The following is a 24,871-nucleotide window of genomic DNA, read 5'->3' as shown; positions in this document are numbered from 1 at the left end:
TGCTAGGAGGCACTGATGTGTGAAGCCTCTTTGTTGGGCAAAGTAAATATTAGAATTAGGAGTTCGAATAGCATGCGAGTTGTAACTGCTAGAATATGATAGTTTTCGTTTGTGTTCTAGCTTTTTACTTTTAGCTTTGAAAGGTTAAAGTGATGCCGAGCTGAGCTTGTTCATTCCACCCTTCATTGCACAGGGCTTAATCAGTATTCCTTCCACTAGTTAGACTGCACAGAACCCATGCTGGGACGGAATACTCTTCCTTAAGCGATTACTTTGAAGCTAAAGCAAGTGGGACCATTTGTTTCGGTGTTGATGCTGCTGTTCATAAACACAAAAAAAGGACTGTGTGAATTTCTGCCCAGGTCTGCTTTCTAGAGGAACAACAGCATCAACTGTCAATTCGCTGACTGGTTTTGCACCATTTTTCAAGTCTAACATGGTCAATTAAAAAAGTTGTTTTTCAATTATTAAAATATGCAAAGCGTAACTACAAGTAACAGGTTCTACATATGTATTGGAAAGGCTTGAGATAATTAGCATAACTGTGCAAATTTCCTTCTATACAACAAGCATTAATTTCACTTCCACAATATTATACAAGTCCCTGAATGCAATTAGAAGTACTCTTAAAAAGTTGCAATCAACATTAATAGATTTTTTTACCCGGGAGATGGGATACATTAGAGATATTTCTTTATTTCCCCCTAAGTTATCTGCTTTATTATAGAACCTATAATTGAAACTGCATAAAGCTCAGAATGCACACTGGTTAGTAAATGGAGCTTGTAAGTACCTTTATTTTCTTTAGCATTCCCACAGACAGCGCAGTAATTTGCTTTTTGTCTGAATCCCCAGGCAGCTGTCTGTTTTGTGGCTATGAATGGAGCCCACCCAGGATTAGATGTGCTCAGTACTGTTAAACCAAACAAACTGTCATCTTGACAGCTTCTGTCAGAGGTAGTTCAAAGGCAGAGTGTGACAGTGCAGGCCAATAAAGAGATCTACTTCTGTTGAAGAGGACAGCTGTCTCGAACAGGCTGCAGGTATGTTTATTAATGGAAAGATTTATTATTAACATTGTTACTATGTACAAGATAAAGATTATTTGAAGTAGAATAATAATTGTACAAAATTACATTACAATAATAACACTTTGGAACAATGAAATATAGATGTCTAAAAACATATAAAATACAAACAAGAATCATCTTCTTCAGTAAGTCTTTTGAATCAGGTATGATAGGTGCTTTACATTATCCATTTTTGAAAAAAATATGCTTCACATACAGTACATTAATACTAGAAATGTTTGAATTGGAACATATGGATTGAGTAATTCTCAGTAAAAAAAAAGAAATGGATAGTTACAGTGACCTGTGCTAAATTGGTGTTATGATTGCATGATAGAATAAAGCATTTCCAACACTTCCAACACTTGATTTAATACACCCACATCAGCTCTTCCACCCTTTTATAATGGTTATTGTCTTGTACATGAGAAGCCCATGGCAATGTTTGAATGCCATTGCCCTCTTGTGTTTCTGAGAGGTATAGCATAGCTATGTTTCCAGCTAATGTCCTGTACCCTGCAGCCGTTTCAAAGACTTCTCAATAGAGGAAAAAATGGCTGTTATTCTCAGAGATCAGAACTGTTTTTTTTTCTTTTCATAGAAAATGGCTTGTTGAATTTATCCCACCTACATGAACAAAACAAGATATGTTCTGTGGGGTATTCATACATTTCTGTCATTAACATGCAAGGAGACTGATCACAGCAGTCACATTAACTTTTTACAAGCTTTATTTAAAATGATTAATTACATAAATTTTATGTATATATGCAGGTATTCAGTTGCGCTTCCTTACTGTATATTGATCTTAAAATCAACTCTGTTCTGTGGAGTGATCTGTCTATATCCCCCAGAAATCAATATGGCCTCTTCAGAATAAAAACAAATAGCACCACTAAACAAATTTACCACAATTAGTCTATAAAGTGTGTACCTAAAATATTGACCTTGTTTTCATTATAATAATAGATCATGGTTTTTGGCTGTCTGTCTAACCTTTGTAAACATTACACTGCATTTTGCATGTCAATTAAATGAACTTGTTTCTGTCCTTTCACCCTGTCTGTAATTCTGTTTCAAATGATTTATTACATACACAAAATAATGGAATATGTGAGTTTTGGTTCAGGGATTGTAATGTGCATTCCACACTAGGATCTGAGTCGAAGTACAAGTTAAAAGGTGTAAAGGGAAACATACCATTACACAGTATTAAATACTATCCAGTGCTATACAGTGACATTAAAAAAAAAGCTATTTGCTACACCCACCTGAGTCCCAAAGCATTATGTATTTTCACATCTCCATTACACCCAATTTGGAACCACCAATCCTTAACACACACCCCATACTCATAGCACTACCCCATACTCATAATTTTCACAGCTGAACAGAGAGACTTGGACTTCCAGGAGGCAGCAGGGTCTCTGTCAAGCCTGGTAGGCTCCCCTATCCTCAGTACTAATTGTTGTCCCAAAGATCAGGGAATCCAGCCAGGTTGGCACATGACCCAGGTCTGAACCCACAATCACAGAGCTTAACTTCCTCTCAGCCAGCAGCTTTACTGGCTGAAACACTTGAGTAACACCAATATGATATTCTTTAATTGAGAACTTCGGTGTCCAGGAATTTTCATTTGGAAGCTAATTTTCTTGCAATGCAAAATGTGCCCACTAAATAAAAAAATCAAATTCAATCACCCCACATCTAACTGCATTGCTTTAAAGGATAAGGTCTGGATTAAATTGAAACATCGACCCACAAGGCAGTGGCAATTTATACACTGAGTACTTGATGGCATTTTGTCTTCACCTAGAGGCTTCTTCCTTACTGTATCTCCAATGGACAACAGCAAGTCATCAAGTACTAGGTTGGTAATTTCTTATTTGCAGGCCAAACATTTGATCTCACACAGACCCTATTTACATAAAAATGGACCATTTGTTAAAAAAATGAGTAATAAAATCAATTTCTATTAAATCATGCTGTTTCTAAACCATCGTTTTTACATCCATAGTGTGCTTAGCCCTGTGCTTGAAATCAATATTTCAGTATTGCTTTAAGTGTATAAAAAAGACTACTTTGCTTTTTCTATCACAATTGTGATAGTCTATTAATTTGGACAACATAAAAAACCATTCTGATGTTATAAAGAGATTACGTTATGTGGAAAAATTGCTCTCATTTTGTACAAAGATGTAGCATTGCATTGTATTATTTAAACATTATGTGCTTTTGAACCTCTGCAGTGACATTTTCTTTAAGAGCAGCTATCCAAAATGTTACAGCTCTGAAACTATATAGTCAATTGTTGTAATAAAGTTGAATTGCATGCACTTAATCTAAAAGTGACCACTAGGTTTGTGTGTGCAATGAGGCATACGGTACTGCATGATTGTAATAATTTAGAATGGCCTTCAGTAAGAAGCTTAAGAGAAGTAATCACTCCCAGACAAGGATTATCAGGATGTTCTATTGCCCTGTTTTAATTTCCCACTGCACACCATTTTTTGATAAAGCTTCAAGCTTCCACCTAAAGAATAGCCAAACGGCAGTATAATTAAGGACTGAAGTAACTTTGCACAACTTCTAAAAATCAAATTGTCAGTTGTTAAATTTGTTGCCACTTTTGTTGCTTGTGTGGATATCCAACAAATAAATAAGAAGACAGTGGCTACTGAAGGAGTGCAAATTCTCCTGCATGCAGTGTCTAGTTGTCCAGACCAAGGCTCCATTGAGTACTGCCTTGTATTTGAAAGTATTAACAGAGCACTGATTTGAACTAGCCGTTGTATGTGATATTGTTTGGAAATGGCTTGGTAACTCTTCCTAGACTAATGAGCACCAGTGATTCTTTCTCAGATAGTCACACATACCTTTTGACCTAGGCGTGACCTAGCATTACCACAAACCTGAACACTCCTGGCCAGATAGACAAAGTGTCTGATCACTTGTTTAACAGCACCTGATTCTAATTACCTTCTTAATTGATATGGAAGTAGTAAGGGTGCACTTACCTTTTCACACAGGCCTTCTGAATGTTGGCTGATTTTATTGTTTAATCAATTGTGGCAAAGTACAATTTTGTGTTATTTGTCAACATGAGGTTAAATTTATCTACTGTACTCTTAGGACTTTGTGAGGACAAGATGAAGATCAGATATGTCTAAATACTGTACTTAAAACCATAGAATCGTAAGAGGGTGTACTTTCTTTTTCACATCACTATATTTGGAAATTATCCTTTAATGATTTTTTGGACATATTTTACCTAGCAATCAGTATAAATACAAGAGTCAGCAACTCTGTTGATCTCTTGTTACTACAAAAATAATGAATAATCCTTTTTCAGATGTTCAAACTGCACCTGTATAAGCTGCTTCATTATTCTTGTGGATACACACATATAATACTCTACATTAATCATCATAAACTCTAGATTCAGAAACAATGTGGGCAACATGCAATCTAGTAACAATAAGTCACTTAATACATACTGTTGAGCTCAATACAAGAGAATTCAGAGGGTTACAGGTCTTATTTTTTTCAGGACCTTCTCTTTAAAAGAGAGGCCCATGTGTTGATAACATGACCAGATGATAAGTGGCTAAACCCATAGAACTGATTATTGCTAAAAACAGCATCTCACATGGATCTCTCAGCAAGTTAGTCCCATCTAAGCTTAATATTTTCATGCTCAAATGATGGGCACTGGACATCTGTTTTGAAGTCACCAAAATGCTTTCTGGTGTGATTTGTTACCAGACAGCAGGAATACATTAATATCACCCCTTGGACACCCTTATGTTTTATATATTTTCCTACTATGGCCAGAGAGTTCATCAACATCGTGACTGGCATTCACCTTTAAATGTACTGTATAAGACTAACGTTTAGCTCAGATAATATTGTTCTTTGTGAATGAGAGAGTTTGCCGCATTGCGATCAGTGTATTGTGATTAAAGTGACTCAAATCAAAAGACATTTTCCAGAAGAATCATCAAAAGCAAACCTGGCACAGGGAACACTGGCTCAAATTACTTTATTTGTCATTCCTTCCGCTGAAGTGACACAAATAAGCAGCGAGGTTGTCATTAAGCTTTAATTCCATTAAAAGATATTGTTCCGCAAATGCCCAGGTTTTTTTTTGGCAGTCATCCCAGCCAGGTTAACCAGGAGGCCAGCCCATCTGCCGTCCTCCAATAACGTGGATGTGAATGTGATACACAGTCTGCCCCCCGTCGGGCCCCTCATTCACGACCAGCCGGTAGCCCTTCGGAAGGCCCACTTCAGCTGCACATTTCCTTGCCACGATCATCAGGTGTCCAAGAAGCTGAAAAGACAGAGGTGAACTTAGAGAAATAACAGAACACAGATATTAAAATCTGCAGCTTATGTAAATCATGGAACCTGGTGATGACCAAAAATATTTAAAAAACCATACACGATAAAAGTTAATATATTAACTACTTTTGCATATAATAAAATGAAGACTACTGTTCGTAGAGCACTTAAATCACCAGTCTTAAATTATGAGAGCTTTAAAATACTGCATATATTTGAAAATGTTTAGTTTCCTGCACTAAAAGGATCTTTTACCCTGAAAAAAACCATGTGCTCATTTCAAATAGGTCCCCTAAAGTCCTGAATTATAGTGTTTGGTGTGAGCTCAGAAACAGCATGATGTGCTGTGTGAACTGCCTATTCCTGTTTAAAGCTGTGAAATTTATTACAGTGCGGGACAACCTCACTAGATGGTCTAGAGATGGCACATATCTTTTATAACTTTTTCTGAATGGATATTTCTGTTCTAAAGCAGTATTATAGGTGTGGTTGGAACAGCAAAATTCCACCTTACTATTTTTAAGAAAATGCAAGGAAATGGGTGGATGATTTGTCTTACTTTGCATGTACTGTACATTCATGCATCTATCCATTTTCTAACCGCTTTACCCTGTACGAGGTACCGGGGCAGCCACAGCCTATCCTGGCAAGCAATGGACACAATGCAGGATAAACTCTGGACAGGATGCCAGTCCATCACTGGGCACACACAGACAAACACACTCACAACAGAGCCAGTTTTCCCAGGAGCTAATTAACCTACCAGTTCAGTATGTCTTTGGATTGTGGAAGGAAACCAGAGCACCCAGAGGAAACCCATGTGAACACGGGGAGAACATACAAACTCCACACAGATAGCACCCCAGGTCCAGAACTGAACCCGAGGCAGCAATGCTAACCAGTGCACCACCATGCTGCCAATGAACTAATTTCTTTAATAATTCAACCAAATGAGCTTAACAAAATCCTTTGCTCAGATCTTTTAGCCAAACAGTTTTGAGAGGTGCACATACTGTATACCATCAATTTGCTGTTACCTGAACAGAACATATTTTTTTAAAGATTAGGTACCACTTTATTCACAACACGATGTGAGATTTACACCTGCCCTAAGACTCCTGTAATCTTTACATCATTACCCCATGTGAAGTTTATTGAAAGCAAAAGACTACAGCGACACCGGGTTCTTTGAAGGACAAATCTTGCTTGCCGTGGGAAAGATTTGTTGATTAGTAAGACCTCAAGAAACCTCTGTGTGAAAGAGAGGGAGTAACATCAGTATTGTGCGAATATTTTAAGAAGTCTCTGAAATAATTCAGAACAGGACTTTCTGTGAAAAGAGACCTCCAAATCCCACATTCACTCATACATACATTATTAACTTAATCTCATGACTTCTATTCTTATGTTCTGAAAGTAAGTTTATTTTCAATTTTAGTACATGCATTATTTATGCCTGCTGTATGTCCTTAAATCTTTTAAACAGTTACACCATATACAGTTCTGGAAATAATTGTGAAAAGATTACAAAAATGTATATAACACTCATTAGAGAAAATCTGCAGAGAAATTAATACAGTTAGGAATATCGATATGTGAGCCTTTCTCTTTACACAGAGCTTGAAATCTTGTTTTCATGCTCCCTTGCATATTACAAATCAAGGGATGCCGTTTTTCCCCCATTACTGCGCTTTGTCTGGTTACCATTCAGCTTTCATTGCAGTGATGTCAGCCCATAAAGCTTCTGTGATGTTCAGATCAGCACCATGTGAAGAACACAACTTCTGAGTGTTCCGTCAGCCTTGTTACATTCCAAAGAGGTTTTCAACGCAGACTGCAAGCTCGGTGGGTCACTTTTATTTTGATAGGTGAATTCCTGCCCAATGAGACGCCATCGTATGATGGATCAGAGTCCGGCTGCATCAGCTGGAGGTCGACCGTCTTGGCTGAGAAAAGACCCTACACTTCTCATGATCCACCCCTGTGCTTTAGCCATAACTGTTGCACATTGAGTGTTACAGTGCTCTCCAGACTGCTCAGAAAAAAAAAATGCCGTAGATTACTGCCCAACATCTCAAACTTGGATTCATCTGTAAAGAACATTTTGTTCCAGATTTGGTCATTGCAGTGTCATTTCTATTACTCATTGCAAAAATGTTTTTTTTTTTTGTTGCCTTTCCTCTGACAACCTTTCCAAGAAGCAACACACTACTGAAACCGTTGTGTGCTGATGCATATCTTACTATTCTTGAAGGAAAATGTATTTCAGTCATCTGCAGGATGTTCAATAGACAAACATAATTTTCTATGAGAAATTTTACATTACTTTTGGATAGTTTGGGTTTTCATCAGCAACAATCTATTGTGGTAGAACCTGTACTAGTTTCGTGACCCCTCTTCAGAACTTTGCAGATTAAAATCACTGGAAGACATGAAATTGAGCTGCAATCTCTTAATACAAGTAGTCATATTCAGCTAAAGCTTGTGATACGCTTCCCATAAGCCATATAGTTCACAAGTTTTCAAATGTCACTGCTTCTGTGTCTATGGGCCTTCTACTAGTTGAACACAATTAAGAGTGTCAGTCAAAACATCATCATGTATCCACATTAACATGTATACTTTATCTTATGTATCTATTTTGTCCAGTTTGTTTCAAATATTCACAACACATTAAATTGCTTTTCCCCCCAAACTCTCCAGGCTCAGTTCCATTTCTACTTTAGTATTAACTCAAAGCTGTGTATAAAACTCCAGAGTCATATAAAATGAGAAAAAAATATATACTCTCCACGAGAACAGCCTCAGTCAACTCAAACACATTTTCCATTTTGAAGTTCTAGAACAGGGATAAAGATCTTAAAGGTTTTACAAATACCAACACTCTAATACACTTCCCCTAGGATAACATCTAGTCGTTTGCTACCTTTCTCTCATACATCAAATAGTTTCCTTTCAAACACACAATCCAGGCTCGTGTAGCACAAAAAAAAACATCCACTAATACAACTAGACTTCTTTAGCAAATGAATATTCAGAAACTATTTGTGAATTTGCACTCTTAATTTTCCTTCTCTCATATAACTATCAATAAAACAATGATGTTTTGAATAGATGAACAATTATAGTTTGAATAGATGTCTGTATGGAAATATTTAGCAATCTAAAGGTTTCAAGACCTTTGTTAACAGAGAAGATGAATCTGGGGGTCCCAACAAAACCACCACAAAACTTTGTGGGGGGGGGGGGGGAAGATTCCATTACAGTTGCCACTCAGAGATAGAAATGCATGTTTCGCTCCTAAAATAATTAAACTGCAAAGGTTGTATGATCGCAGGTAACACTAGTTTTTCTGTGTTCAGAGACATCAGTACTTAAGATCATACACTGAAATTTCTGTAAATGGGGATTCATGCTTTAGTAAACAGCAGCCCCTGCTGGCAGCCCAAATCTACTGAGCGACTGCACATATTAGACTGATGGCCACCTTTTCGAAGATACAAGTTAAACTAAAAATGTTTAATTGACTCACACCACTACACAGAACTAGGTTAAATGCTAATCATCGAAGAACCTTATTTAAAACAGCCCTGAAACCATAATATACTGTATTACAGCTAGGCCATTTGCACAAAGTTTTACACTAGGATGAGAACACTTCCAAAACATGCTTATAATACCCGCTTACAATGAATACTGTTCCCCTATAAGTCATTTCCAAGTCTCATTCAGTTGTTTTCAGAAATTGTAATTACAGTACCAACCATGTGGACTTATGAGTAATATCACACACACACCTCTCTTTATGAAAGAACAGGTTGCTTCTCAAGACAAATACACATAGCCAGAGCTTAGGAACTTTTATTTGACAGGTTATCAGTAAACAGACTGAAGAAATAGCACTGAGGCATCAGATATTAATGCTCTTAACAGAAGCGATTCCGATGTCAGACATGGCTGCTGTTTGTGTGGTACACAAACACAGGTCAGTCTCGTTACTGATGTTAGCCAGGGGGCCAGCGCATCTGCCGCTGTCCGAGCACGTGGATGTGAAGATGGAACACTTCCTGTCCCCCATCAGGCCCGTCATTCAGAACCAAGCGATACCCTTTGGTTAGGCCCACATCAGCGGCACACTTCTTCGCCACAATCATTAAATGTCCAAGAAGCTAAAAAACACAAAAGGGCGCTAATATTGAAAGAACAGCCAAACCGCCTTGGCCTTTTGCTAATTCAAAACACAACACAGGAAGGGGATCAGGTTGTTTCATGCATCCTTTCAATTGCAGAGAAACTCCCAGGATTTGTTTTTGTTTAGAATGGGAGTAACTAAAACAAGTGTCTTTCGGCTTTGTTTCCCTGATCTATCCTCTTTGTCAATTTTGAATTCCTTATCACTTGTTATATAAAGTACTGGCACATTTTACATCCTCCTCAGGTATGCTGTCCATCAGTAATTTTCTCTGTTTGGATTTTTCAACTAACATAAGAGCCTTCCGAATGGGGGAAATAGTTCATCTGTAATCTTGAACACTTTAAATTGCTTTAAAAGTTAGTTTTTCTTCCACCAAGTACATAACAGACAAACTGAATACATGCTTAAGTCCAATTTTATTTAAAAAAACAGAAGAAAATCCAAAACTTTGAAAAGTAGCTACATTATCTATGAGAGCAGATTTAATCTTTAGTGGCATGCATAAACAGTAGACAGCAGTACAGGGAGCAGTTCCTAGAACTATTTTAAGCAATAATTATTAAGCAAATTGTTAATGTGAAAAAAGTAAATTAAAACTTGTTTTTTAACTTTTTTGTACTGCATTATATTTTCTTCTATTTTTGTATTTACTTTACCTATATGTTTTGTAAGTCACCCCGGAGCTTAAGAGCTTCTACTAAGCAAATAATATATTCAAGAAGCACAAAAAGACCCTCGTTTAGCTCTAGAAATAAAACGACAGAAATATTTTACCTAATTAAAAAAATGTGTAGACAAAAAAACAGATTCACATTCTGCAAATATGTAAAAATCAATCTGACTAATTCTTGGATACAACAGTCATAGTTTGGATAGTCATGTTTTTCTTCATAGTTCCAATGTTTTTAGATAAGAAATAATTAATATATCATCCTTTCAAAAAGACATCCATTCATCCACTTGACACAGCAGTTTCATATTGCCATATTGCTTGGTCCATTAAACTTGTGAGGCAAGGACCTACTACGAACAAGGAACTTGATTCATGACTTATTGACTATATCAATTTTAACAAGAAAACACAATGCGTTTCCACCCTAACACCACAGTGCCTTTAGCCAAATGAACCTCCTAGTGAGAGAAGTACTGCTGCCTTATATGAACTTTGACATTTAACTATCAAAATTTAACCAAAATTCTAACCGATTTACAGATTACCCAAAATAAATCTCCAGGTTTTTTTACAGTGAATGGATTCAATTGCTGCATAGGAAAGCAGGAGCATGACTAGGACATACTAATTACATATTCTATTTACCTCCATTATCAGATATAACAGATATAATGCAGCACCAGTTTCTATGACTTGATAAATACTGACAGGTAAGTTCTTCACAGCTAAATTTTAGAAATGTAAATAATTCTTTTAATTTAGATTCTAATTTAGGCACTCGTCTAACTGTTGATATAACGTATTATGGCAGCAGCATTAATTCATTAATTACAAAATTTTGCTTAAATGGAAAAAAAACTTATTAGGCAGTTTTTCACCATGCAACATGACAATGATCCCAAACAGCCCAAATGTAATCAAAGACAAAAAAGTAGAAAATCTGAGACTAGCCAAGTAAATCTCCAGATTTAAAGCCAACATTGCATGCATTTTACATGCTGAAGAAAAATGCGGCCATGCAAAAAAAAGGCAAGAATTCACACGTACAGCAAAGCATCTCAAAGATTCAATGGTTTTCAAACTTTATGAAGTGCAAATGTATTTAAAATGAATGTGTCCCAATATTTATGGTGACTTGAAATAATTGGGCTGAATACAAAGCAGGTTTATCATCTGTTATCAAATGTATATATAATCAGTGATTCTAAGCTGCAGGAAGCTAGACTAGCCTTTATTTTTTTCACTATGAAGATGAATCTCACCTAGGGCTGGGCGATATGGCCAAAAACATTATCACGATAAAAATTTTAACATCAGTCGATATCGATTATTATCACGATAAATGTCAAATCATTATTTCTTTCAAGTTTAAAGGCAGATTTCTTCTCCTGAGTGAAAGCTGAAGAAACCAGACAGTTAATTGGTAAATTAAACAACTCTTTATTTTAAGAACACAACAAACACTTGCCAAACAGCAGAAACATTAAACAAATCTGAGGTAGAGAGTATTCAAGTCTTTTTTATGTCAAAATATGCATGAGTAAAATTTACAAAATAAATATCTTAATAGAAAAATTAAATACTGCAGTGTGATAAAACACACAAGGAAGATGGCTCAGACAGACTGCAAAGTTTAAAGTGCTCTGTTTTATGTCTGATCGTAAAAAGTCAAAATATCTCCAAATTACCGAAATTGAATGACCTTTTCTGTAGACAATGTCATCGTCCTTCGAGCTGGTCGTTGGCAGCACTACATTTGCTTCAGTGTCGCTCGTTTCTCCACTCTAAACAACACCACGTTAGCTGCCCGGTCTGCAACACACACGCGCACTCGTGCAGTATTTGGTGCGCATGCGCATATCGTGCGCAAAGCTTAAACATATATATCGAACATTTATCAAACTTTTGTTAAAAGTATATTGAGGAAAATTATATCGGGATAATTATCGTTATCGAATTATCACCCAGCACTAATCTCGCCCATCTAGAACACAGAAAGTTGTTCTCAATTTGTTTAGCTACTCAACTATCAAGTAGCCAAGATGGAGGAGGATCTTCTCTCATCTGCAGCAGCTCCTACTGTATGTAGTTACAACACATGATGAATATTTTCTATTATGTACATTGCCGGCCATATTTTCTCATATCCTCCATGAAGTAGGAATAGAAAACATGATATAAAAAAGACGTACAGATCAGACTTTGTGCTTTGCTTTAAAAAGCCTAAAAATGTTACATGGCAATCTTAAAAGGGAACTGCAGTCCCACTTTTACAGACCAGTTATTAAATCTCAGTAACAAAAAAAAATCACTGACAGCATAGAAAGAATTAACAAATTTCGAATTAAGCAAAAAATTGTGAACTTTGTGAAAGTACTGTAAGCCCCCTTGTTGCCGCAGAGCCCTGGTCTCGCCACAGGTGAGAGTTCCCAAGAATTGTGACGTGAAGCGGGCTTTCCTGCTCACCAGTCACTGTCATAACTAATGTAATGCAATGTACGAGCGAATAAGTACGGGTTGTGCAGTAGATATTTCACCACAAAATGTTCCAGTGTGATCTGCAAGCAGAGTTAACAAGTAAGCTCCATTTATCAGGAAAACCGTCTTGAAATGTATTCACAAGCCTGCTTCTTTACAATGTAATACAGTTGCTTCACCTCACCAGATGTTTTGTTGCCTCATCCTGAGTAACAGAATATAGTGCTATGCATACCTGGAAATTTATTTTGTAAATTTTTACAAGTTACTGTGTACAGTTTACTTTTATAGATTTTTAAGTGCACTCAACAATGCGGATTCTTTTTAATCCCAAAATACAAAAATGTCATATTTGTCATAAAGAATTGAAATTAAGAAAACACGAGCGTAATGCCTTCACACCACTGTAGGTAATATTTTGTGGTCAACTGTCATTCAGATGTAGAATATTTTGGAAATTTCTTTTGTAAATTGGAGCTTTTACAAGTTACTGTGTACAGTTTACTTTTATAGATTTTTAAGTGCACTCAACAATGCGGATTCTTTTTAATCCCAAAATACAAAAATGTCATATTTGTCATAAAGAATTGAAATTAAGAAAACACGAGCGTAATGCCTTCACACCACTGTAGGTAATATTTTGTGGTCAACTGTCATTCAGATGTAGAATATTTTAGCAAATTTAAGTCACCCCTTACTTGCAACCTGGCCATTAACATCAGATTAATGCAGGCAACACTGAAGCTAGTTTTTGACACTTTGCATCCTGAAGATGCCCTTGTCGGACGTCTCCAGGTGTTGCCTATCAATTGTTTCCCAAAATATAATAATAGTAATTGCTTACACTTATATAGCGCTTTTCTGGGCACGCCACTCAAAGCGCTTTACAGGTAATGGGGTCTCCCCTCCACCACCACCAATGTGCAGCATCCACCTGGATGATGCTACAGCAGCCATAGCCCGCCAGAACACTCACCACACATCAGCTATCAGTGGGGAGGAGAGTAGAGTAATGTAGCCAATTCATAGAGGAGGATTATTAGGAGGCCATGATTGGTAATTTGGCCAGGACGCCGAGGTTACACCCCTCCTCTTTTTGAGAAACGCCCACAACTGGCAACCCACTGAAGCTAAGCAGGTATGAGCCTGGTCAGTACCTGGATGGGAGACCTCCTGGGAAAAACATAGGTTGCTGCTGGAAGAGGTGTTAGTGGGGCCAGCAGAGGCCACTCACCCTGCGGTCCATGTGGGTCCTAATGCCCCAGTATAGTGATGGGGACACTATACTGTAAACAGGCGCCGTCCTTCGGATGAGACATAAAACCGAGGTTCTGATTCTCTGTGGTCATTAAAAATCCCAGGGCGTTTCTCGAAAAGAGTAGGGGTGTAACCCCGGTGTCCTGGCCAAATTTCCCATTGGCTCTTACCAATCATGGCCTCCTAATAATCCTCCTCTATGAATTGGCTTCATTACTCTGCTCTCCTCCCCACTGATCGCTGATGTGTGGTGAGCGTTCTGGCGCACTATGGCTGCCGTCACATCATCCAGGTGGATGCTGCACATTGGTGGTGGTGGAGGGGAGTCCCCATTACCTGTAAAGCGCTTTGAGCGGAGTGTCCAGAAAAGCGCTATATAAGTGTAAGCAATTAATTGTTATTATTAAACTCGGTGATACAAGCAACATCTGAACATCTGAATGTTTTCTGTGAGTTAACTTCTGCATTTATTCCCCACGGAAACCAGAAAACTTCAGAGACCTTTATAAAATTCTTTATAAAAGACTTTCATTGCACTGCCAAAGAGCAGAATGTTAGTGTACATGTTTTATTTAATTGAATACCTAGAGGTATGAATAAACTAGTTTTGTGGAATCAATCATGACAACTGACTAATCCCTTTGCTCTATACAGTCTTTTATGATTACAGTATAACAATTTTCTACTACACCATAACTCAATGATTTTTGTTCCCATTTCTTTTTTTATATTTCTTTTATTAAAGGTGCTTTATAATTTAAGGTTTAAAATTGTATTTATAGAGGGCATTAGCAAGATTAGACATAGACACGTAACAGGGTGTCTATAGTATATAAGGTATATAAGGTGTAAGAGAATCACCAGCACATAAAACTCGAAATGACTGCCTATTTCTATCTAAGGGATGTACTGTAAAGTAAACCATTTTTCAGTGGCTTTATTTCACCAGCTTTCCTCAGTGTAAACATTTTTTAAATTAAAATATTAACTTTTATGAGCATAATTAAAGCATTAATTGTATGCAATTAAACATTCTTAACACTGAACTATAAATATCCATTTTTGGTGGACGTATCAGTCATTGAAATAAATTATTTAAAACTTTGTTCCTTTGCATCATTGATGGATATCCTAACAATGTGTAAAAATGATCATGTGGAATGAATCGCCCGTTAACAGCAGTTAATTTAGAAATTTAGCCAGTCATATACATTCATTTCGTGGATAAAACTTGTAAATTAATGAGCCCTTTTTGTTTAGATCAAGTTGTATAAATCGTGATACTTACGGCAGCATCGCTGTCCTCTGCTTTGGAGAGCTGAGGAATCGGCTTCTTAGGGACGACTAGGAAATGCGTTGGGGCTTGAGGCGCAACGTCGTGAAAGGCTATGCACTAAAAAAGCAGTAAGCAAACGCGCACAATTATGGACAATGCACGGTTGTTAAGTTACCTTTTAAGTACTTACCTCTATCTTTCATTCAGCACAGACACTACAACGCAGTTTCATGCTGCTGACTCCCTTACTATATGTTCAAAACAGACCTTATGATAAAAAACAGTAAAAATCGTAAACTATGATTCATCAACACTAAAGAGCGATTTATTATTGTATCTAACGACTTCACATCTTAACCTATTTATACATTTTTCCTTTCCACATATTTCCAATTATACAACATAGTTTTGTATTAATTAGGCTACCAGACTCTACTAACATTTCGACTACTAGTTAGTATCATTTAGAGTTTCGAAAACTTGTGGACAGTTAGATTGATTTTAATTAGCCCTTCACAGCAGATAGATCAGTTTTCAGAAACAGTCCTAAAAGTACACTAAAGAAAGTATGTCTCAGAAAACATTCAAAAGTGCTCCATTCTGAGCTGACAATAGCTAAAGCTTGACAGGTATCAATCTCGTCCAGCACACAAATGGCCGGAAGGTATCTGATCGCTTCGAATTTTCTACGACGGCGACCCGGAACTGTCACCATTTTGCATTTATAACTTTCATAATTTACACATATGCCGCCGAAAAAAAATGATCAATCGTTTGTATTAATCCGGCTCGATCCTTCACTTCGAAACCTATGCACCAATCGTTTAGTGTCTCCTAAATCAATATGGACAATTCTTAACCAGTCGTTTTTTTTCCCTGCATTTTTATTTCCACGTTTCATAATGCATTTAAAATAATATCCGTCACTGAAATTGATTTAAATGCAAAAACATAAAATGTAAATACTTCTCAGATAAAGAAGTGAAAACGATTAGTGAAGTAAAACGAGGACTGGTTCTATGCGAGTACTTTTATGGTGGTCCTGCGGCATAATAAGGGATATTTTAAATTAAATCTGATTATATTTCCATAACTGCGAGACGGAATTTTGATTTGGTTTCAAAGCGATATGCCATTCCCTACATGCATCTCCATGATGACAGACTATCCCACAGCTGCCCGCTTAAAACACGTTAGTATATTAATATGATGCGACAATCCTGCCAACTTTCATTTTTACTGAATACGCGAAGTGCGCTACTTAATACGTGGTGTTTAAATAGAAAATATGGATCAAAGGCCTATCTTGCATTACAAGGCCATTGCACAGCACTTCGCTCAAAACTACAACAATACTATTTTGGACATAATGAGAAAGACAATAAAATAAAAGTATAACTTATTGGTGCATTAAAATAATTTGCTATTAAAAATATTAAAGCTACCGGCATTATGAACCCTCTGCGTGCCTTACAATGAAAGGAGCAAGATAGGAGGGGGGGAGATATGCATAAGAAAGCCAAACCTGTTCGTCCTCATATAATATTTTTGCAGGAATCTCTTTACGAATGATCTTCCCAAAAATAGTATCACCTCCAGGCTGGGCAGTTTGTGCCTTTGCTGTTTCATCAGCCATGGCCTCAGCTACAACCCTGAGCCGCACTATTCCGAAAGCAGACAGGTCCACCCGCCGGCGCTGTTTTCCAGTCCCACCGAAATGTTAGTGGTTGATGGGTGAGTAGGCGCACCGCAAGGCCTACAAACTCATTGGGCTACGCACATGCCGATCCAAGTTGTTACCCCTCCCTCTTATCCCATTTGCGGTACTTTCTTAAATGTTTTACATGACTCAGCGTCGTTCTCTTTTTTCTGACCCTGGAACCCAATTTCAGCATTTCAAGACATGCAAATTTAACATGTAGAACTGGTCTAAAAATATTATGAGCAGTGCTGCAACTTATTGAAAATACATAGGGCAGACCTACGTGTCAGTAAACGTGTGCATAAAAATGTGCGCAGAGGAGATTATGCAAAAATATTGATTTTTCACACTAGCAAGGTTTAAGAGCGAAACGTTTCTTTTATTCAAAGAAACGGTACAACTGTTCAACTGTTTTAAGCATTATCTTGTGTTAAATACTGGTTCTTTTTGAGTACTGTATTTATGTCCATCATACACCACTTCCTTTACATAGACGAATCTCTCAAGATGATTTATGATTACTTTTAGATGTGGCGCTGAGGTCCCTGATGTTTGTGTTGCGATTGTATTATAGATAATACGGTACGACAATGCTCTTCATCCGGAACTGCTCTTCCTATTTGTCAGTGAAAACGGAAGAGGCGGGGATAGTGAGCTGTGCGGCTGCATGAGGAAAGTCAATATGGACAGTCGATTGAAGGTGAGTGAATCTTAAGCGTTCGTGATAGTAAATGCAGTGGCCCCTAGGTGGTATTTTGGTTTTATAAACTGTACATGATATTGCAAACATATGTAATGATTATGATGATGGTGGCGATTTTTAGCGTTTTTGATGTGAACATCCAGTAAAAGAGAATTATGTATTGTTTTGTGTAGGTTCTGCGACTCTTCAAGTTACTGCACAGAACAAGGCAGAACGTATTCCGAGATGATTCAAGAGCCTTAGGAGGTACGGTTTATCTGAATTTAAATTAACAATAACAATAAATCTAAATAATGTCAGATAGCAATTCTTTACAACTAAGTCACTTGCAGATGTATTTACCTCATTCTTAATGCCATCCCATTGTGTTGGATTACAAATGATGTCTTACCGGTTTGTAAAGTGAATATTTTAATCAAACTTTGCACTTCTGGGACTTGCACTGCTAACTTTGCTCTTGTTCAGCTTCTGGGAGAAAAATTAAATGTTTTTAATTAAATATTAATAAAAAATGAAAAAAAACAATATTTTACCCCAAGGTAAAATATGTTAATTGTACATGTACAATAATTGTGAATAAACCTCCGTGAGTTCACAGAATTACAGTATTATGACAAGTCACAGTTCGTTTGTGTACAGACACGGCTGTACTCTGTAATACACCTGGCTGTGTCTGTAATGTTGCTCCTTCAGCAAGTCAATTTAAAAAAGTAAATTAAAAAAGCTAAAACTCAACCATGGGACTTTCAAAACATTTCAGAGAGAACGTTTTAGAAAGGAACAGATCAGTGTAAGGGTATAAAAAATGAAATTATAGGACCTTTAGTGTGAGTAGTGGCAGCATTATGTTAAGGGTTTGCTTCTCATTGCCATGACTAGGTGGGTAAATGGATGGAGAAAGTGAATGTGCTTGAGTGGCCGAATCAAAGTCTTGACTGTGGCAGGAATCTCTGTCCAATTCAGCCCCAACAACAAAATGGGACATTGTTGAAAGGGGGTGAATTCTTCTACACTTTTACAAAGTACTGTATGCCTGTAGCTCACAGCAAAAGACATAATGGGAGCGATTAGCTTGAGTCCAGTAGTTGCCTTTTCCTTAGTGATGGTGGTGAAGTGAAATGGGCTATACTGTATATGGACTATAATTAGTTCCTTTTCTTTAAAGCTGCCAGACAGAAGATAAATGAAGAATTCAAGAAGAATAGAAATGAAACTTCTGTGGAAAAAATAAATGAGGTACTAATAAGTCGCCCATTCCCAAAATAAAGAACAAAGCAAAGTATTTGTTGCGTGCCATAGTTCATCAAGCAACTGGAGCTTGTAGATGTGTAAGCTGTAGGTGATCATGTTAATCACTACAGCACCGCTGTCGTACCCACAGTTAAGGGAGACCAGTTTGTAAGTTCCAGTTTCAAAAGATTCAAGTTACATTTAATGTATATTTATGAATCTCTGCATTTTCACAAAGTTTTCCAAGAAGCCTCTTGAAAGATGAGATGTGTTTCTTTTATTAAATTCAAACATCACCCTGCTACTCACAACTGGTAACCACCTGAAGCCAAGCAGGTGTGAGCCTGGTCAGTACCTGGATGAGAGACCTCCTGGGAAAAACTAAGGTTGCTGTTGGAAGAGGTGTTAGTGGGGCCAGCAGGGGGCGCTCACCCTGCGGTCCATCTGGGTCCTAATGCCCCAGTATAGTGACGGGGACACTATACTGTAAACAGGCGCCGTCCTTCGGATGAGACGTAAAACAGAGGTCCTGACTCTCTGTGGTCATTTAAAATCCCAGGGCGTTTTTCGAAAAGAGTAGGGGTGTAACCTGTGTAACATTCGGGTGTAACATTCGGCGTCCTGGCCAAATTTCCCATTGGCCCTTACCAATCATGGCCTCCTAATAATCCCCATCTATGAATTGGCTTCATTACTCTGCTCTCCTCCCCACTGATAGCTGGTGTGTGGTGTGTGGTGAGCGTTCTGGCGCACTATGGCTGCCGTCACATCATCCAGGTGGATGCTGCATATTGGTGGTGGTGGTGGAGGGGAGTCCCCATTACCTGTAAAGCACTTTGAGTGGAGTGTCCAGAATAGCACTATATAAGTGTGAGCAATTATTATTATTAATGTACCATACATAATGAAACTATCTTTTAATTCTTCATAATTGTGTTAACATTAACATCTGACATTTTTAGATGATCAAACTGGGTTCGGACGTTGAAATTGTTCTTCGCCAAACAGTAATCCAAGGTGTTCATGTAGATGATAACAAAATATGTAAGTAAAATGTATTTCTGAAATCATACATTCTGTATATTTATGAATCTCTGTGTTTTTATCATTTGAGCAGAGGTAATTTTGAAAAGTAAACACACATTAGGAGATAACTTCCTATGAAAATATATACTTTTTAAACAGGAATAATAATAAGTGTTTTGTTCATATAAGTTAGATTTGATCAGCCACACAAGTGTAACCATTTGTAATATTTTTATAAATTATATTAATATATATTTTTATAATATTTTTGGCATTACTCGTGATACTTGAAAATCACTTATGAAACATTGAAAAGTTTCAATACAGCTGTTAACATGGAACTATTTAGTTCCACCTAAGGGATTGGACAGAACTACTTAAAGAATATTGTAATTAAATAAATTATCCTAAGGGATAATTTCAGCAAATTTTATACATTGGTTATGTCTGAAAGGCATGGAGTTGCTAAATGTACATTAATGCTTTCTGATATAAATATAAAACCATGTTTTTTAGCAGGTCTTTAACAGTGAGTGTATATACATGGAGAGAAAGCAAAATGTATACATCTTTTTCATAGTTTTCAGTGACATCAGTGAGATCTTGATTTTCTCAGTAGACACTAATACTTCCTGCTGACTGTGGTCAATGTTCACAATGGTTTTAGCATTTTATCTACTCTTATTCTAGAACAAAATACAAATAACAGTTAACATGCAAAACGCCACAGCCCATATGGTTTATAGGTTCTGTGTTGTATGGGATTTGCATTTTATGTGGATCGGCTTTAGAAAAATGTAGTGAGTGCTAACCTTGATTTTGTGCTGAATCCTTCGGTGGTTGTTCATGTTCTGCAAGTTCTCCACTAGATGTCAGTGTTCTTATTTGCTATAAAGGCTCAGATCGTTTCACACAGAATTTTATGTATTATGAATAAAAATTGTAATCTGACAATTTCAATATAGACTCTTGTTTTTGAAGAAAAATACTAATTTTGCTCTGTTTCCTTCGAGTAGTGCTACGGCCCAGGGAAGACCATCTTCTGGAAAATGTACCTTATTGTGACAACCCCATAAAGAAAGCATAGTTTTGTTTTTGCCGTTTTGGTTAAGATATCTCCATGGTGATTTCCTTATTTTAATGGGTTTACACATTATACATTCTAAAACAACAACTAGAATGTGAGGTGGTCACCGCTGGAGGGTTTGCTGCCAATCTCTGGTGATGCCTGAAGAATGGCTCCTGTCCTCATGGACATTACAAGGAAGAGTTCCTTTTTGAAAGAACATCAGAAAGTTCCAAAGGAAATGAGGCCATCCAGCCCATCTAGATCTTTTGGAGCAGTGGTTCAGTGTTGCTATAGAAACTGTCAGGAAGATGCAGTGCATTTTCAGTGTGACTTGTATACAGAATAAACAACTCTAAAAAATAAACGCACAATACATTTATAAATTGTAATTACAATTTTACTGTTTTTCTTAAAGGTTGCTACCAGAGGTAAAGTGATCTGAATAAATACGTTCATATTCTAATTCTCTTTTCTCTTTGTGTCCCTTTTTTTGTGAAAGCTTGTATTAAAACATCGATAAGGAAGATAGTGACGAATTGTATGTTTAAGATTCTTGCACAAAAAAACTATACACGAATTGTTAAGTAAAATTTTGAAATGTTATTAATACATTTGAAATTCTTTATTTCCCTGCTGGTAGATAAATATTATCAAACAGTAGTTTGTCACTTTCCTGGGTGTGAATCTGTCTGTGTTCATATGTTTACCTGTTCTACCCATGTCTGCGTGGGTTTTCGTGTAACTCTGTGGAGCATAGTTCAAAGGTAGGGTTTCTAGTTGACCTGGCATCTCTAAATCCCCATGTGTATGTGATCCCTGTGTCTCGCTGGCAGGTCAGCTGCTCACTACAACCTAAGAAGAAAGCATAATTCGCTGAAAATGGATGAAGTCAATTAAAATTGTAAATGATTGCATCCATAAATCATATAAAAATAGAACATTGCAAATTGTTAATTCTTTCTAAGCCATGATTTAGTATATAAAGATGCAAAACTTAAGATTACTTATCTTCTTTAAAGACATAGGTGTTGCTCAAGAAAGCACTATCATTGTATAGTGTATGTGCATGCAGTTCCACTCTAAAGTTTGGAAAGCACTGTTTTACTAAAGTATTTCCATTCCTGTCTCCTCCATGATGAAACACTACATACCGTAAGTTAAGAGTGTGATTTTGTCCTCCTTTCACTTGGAAAATTTTCATTGATAATGGATATGCAATACCTGATGTATTAACATAGAGTACTAATAGATTAAATATTTTGGTTTCTCTAGACAAACATCTCTTACTCATGTAGTTTAGGTGGGTAGCTGCGTCAGCATGCGTAGGCTGCAAAGGAACACGCAATAGGTTTATTCCATGCTGAAAAGAGAAGAAAGAAAACGCAACGTTTTGACCATAGAGCCTTCTTCAGGTGTGTAACCCTGACTGCATATCTGATGCCCATGGCTGAAACGTTGTGTTTTCCTCTCTTTTCAGCATGGAATAAACCTATCTCCTACTAATTACAACTAAGTAAACAATTAAAAGTGCTGTCTTTCCCAAAATATTAACTGCTACAAATGTGCAAGATCAAATAAGGGAAAAACCTCTCCACAGTTCAGTTTTCCTGCAGTGAGGAGGATAAGCTATTTAACTGCTGTCAGTTACTGCTGTATTTAGGGGACTGTTTCCTTCCCAATGTCTTAAAACACTTCTCACATTAAAGAGGAGACATTGATGAAGAGAGCGAAAATAAATTGAATCCAACCAAGGACCAGAGTGAACAACAGCCCCTAATACTTTTTTTCCCAGCTGTCTTATTTTCCCAAAAATACAGTAACAGGAAAATGCAAGGCAATAAAAGTAATTTTTAGGAGAAACTGAAATATGTAATCTTATGTTCATATATGCTTCACTGTCACAGTTTGTCTAATCAAAGGAAAAATGCTGTATAACATAAAAAACCTATATGTGCACACAACCTATATATAGTTTGCATACAAGGAAACTATTTTATATACGTATTTTATTTCAATTATTTTCGTCTCATAGAGCAGGATGTCCCTTATATGGTATTGTTGTACACTGGATAAAGAAATACAAAAATAATATAAGACATTCTGCATTTGATCAATCAACTTACAGTACAGTGCCTATTTCAGTGGCCACTGAAGAGCTAATGCCTTGGGCCCAGTAAGTGTTATTCTATCTGCTTAAAACCGTACAGACCTTTTGATGCAATATGAAACAAAATGGGACATATGTGAGCCCAGTGGTATCTAACCGTTTGGCCTTGTGCATGACTCTGAAAAATAGCACAGACACAGAGCAGATTGATATTAGAACCATGGACATATAAGCGTTTCAAGAAAACTGGACACTACTAAATGAGGAAACGTGTATTTTAAAATGTCAGGGTACTGTAAACAAATGTTCAAATTGTTTGATTGCAATTTTAAAATATTACATATTCAGATGTACTTGGTTTCAAATGACATTTTCATTTATTAATTAATACTACTAGTTAAAATATGAAGTTCACTTTTAAAAAGATCAGGTCCAACACATACTGTAGGTTAATGCTTTTCCTTGCAGCAAATCCTAGTTTTCATTACCATGTAATTTCTAAGAGCTCAGAAACACATTTTAACAGGGTGAAAGCCTGCATAAGCTCACAAGTTCTGTTAAAAAGATTTTTTTGAAGAAATCTACTTCAGAAGGATATAAGAGTCAGCGTCATATGCATTTAATTAACTGCAGTATCTGATTATCTTTCATCAGGTCTTTTAATACAGTTTCCGTAGATATCTAGTTTGAGTCATCTTTCAGAAATGCTGTTTGGATCATTTGCCACATGTTATCGAGTTACTCTCAAGACTCTCTAATATTTACTGCAGGTCTTCCTTTGATAGATTTATTCAGTGTTATAAAAAACATTAAAACCCCTTGTAAAATACTCTGAATACCCACTTGTGTAAAATTTGTTCCATTAGTTTGCTCCAAATACAGTTTAAGAACAAAGCTCATATATTTTGAATGTAATATTATGCAAAAACATATGTGCATTTAAAGTTTCATTACTACAGTATGTCTCCAATTTTGTGTTTTACTGTATAGTTCAATTATAGATTTGTTATTCAGTAACAGATTAAAGCATCTTACTACTTAATGGGTGTGGAAATCAACAGTCTACTTTCCTTTTTGTAACACCTTCATTAAAGTATTATATGGTATGTTGGAAGAAGGCCAAAGTTTCTGTTCAACTGTGCAAAGGTTATCTTTTCATTTCATGGTTATTGTCCATCCATCACAGCTGGTTGGCACGAGTGCCATAAAATCCAGGCAGTGGCTAAGAATAACTGATGATCACTTTTCCCACATTCCACTTTGAAGTTCCTCCTTTGAGATTTTCAGTTTGAAGAGCAGGGCAATGCCAATTTAATTAACTTCACATTGACTTAATTATCAATATCATTCAGCCTTTCCTTTTTGATGAGTTTTTCTTTATGCACGAGCTGAGGCAAACTGTTTACGTGCAGCATCGGACATAAAATCTTTAGTATCAATTAGTAGAAGCCTTAAACATCAGTCATTTCAGCAAAAAGTAGAAAACATCAGTTGTTACTGTTACACTGGCTTTCAGTCTTGGTATTTTATTACAGTTTTTATTCACTCAGTTAAACATTTTGATTAAAATCTGTTCAGAATTCACATAAAGTCCTTCAGCTTTGTGCAACTTGTCCAATCTATTAATTGCAAGCTGCATACTGTAGGCTGCAATTGTACTGTAATTGTCCAGAATAAATGTATATAAAAATATATGAAGAAGATAAAAGTTAATAATTAAATAGATAACTGAAATGGCCCC

General features: G+C 36.7%; 2 protein-coding genes across 3 annotated transcripts; one reads left to right on the top strand and one right to left on the bottom strand.

Moving 5' to 3' along the window:
- Positions 1 to 5,095: 5,095 nt before the first annotated feature.
- On the bottom strand, positions 5,096 to 17,016 carry hint1 (histidine triad nucleotide binding protein 1). 2 transcript variants are annotated; one of them, XM_088629817.1, is made up of 3 exons: positions 16,819 to 17,014; positions 15,306 to 15,410; positions 5,096 to 5,403 (listed from the first exon to the last, which is right to left on the bottom strand). In XM_088629817.1, the coding sequence occupies exons 1-3, from the start codon at positions 16,927 to 16,929 to the stop codon at positions 5,239 to 5,241; spliced, it is 381 nt and encodes a 126-aa protein (XP_088485943.1). In that variant the 5' UTR covers positions 16,930 to 17,014; the 3' UTR covers positions 5,096 to 5,238. The 2 variants fall into 2 exon arrangements, with proteins under 2 accessions (XP_088485943.1, XP_088485944.1); XM_088629818.1 differs by lacking the exon at positions 5,096 to 5,403 and adding an exon at positions 9,260 to 9,583 and having other exon boundaries at positions 16,819 to 17,016.
- A 535-nt stretch (positions 17,017 to 17,551) lies between these two features.
- Positions 17,552 to 21,486, top strand: lyrm7 (LYR motif containing 7). The gene is made up of 5 exons (XM_088629820.1): positions 17,552 to 17,695; positions 17,872 to 17,944; positions 18,864 to 18,934; positions 19,891 to 19,972; positions 20,971 to 21,486. The coding sequence occupies exons 1-5, from the start codon at positions 17,663 to 17,665 to the stop codon at positions 21,039 to 21,041; spliced, it is 330 nt and encodes a 109-aa protein (XP_088485946.1). The 5' UTR covers positions 17,552 to 17,662; the 3' UTR covers positions 21,042 to 21,486.
- The last annotated feature ends 3,385 nt before the right edge of the window (positions 21,487 to 24,871 follow it).

Source organism: Lepisosteus platostomus, chromosome 4 (genome assembly GCF_059453375.1).
Source record: "Lepisosteus platostomus isolate fLepPlt1 chromosome 4, fLepPlt1.hap1, whole genome shotgun sequence".
In the NCBI taxonomy this organism is placed as follows: Eukaryota; Metazoa; Chordata; class Actinopteri; order Semionotiformes; family Lepisosteidae; genus Lepisosteus; species Lepisosteus platostomus.
The sequence above is the reverse complement of the archived record's forward strand: the minus strand, read 5'-3'. Positions and strand labels throughout refer to the sequence as shown.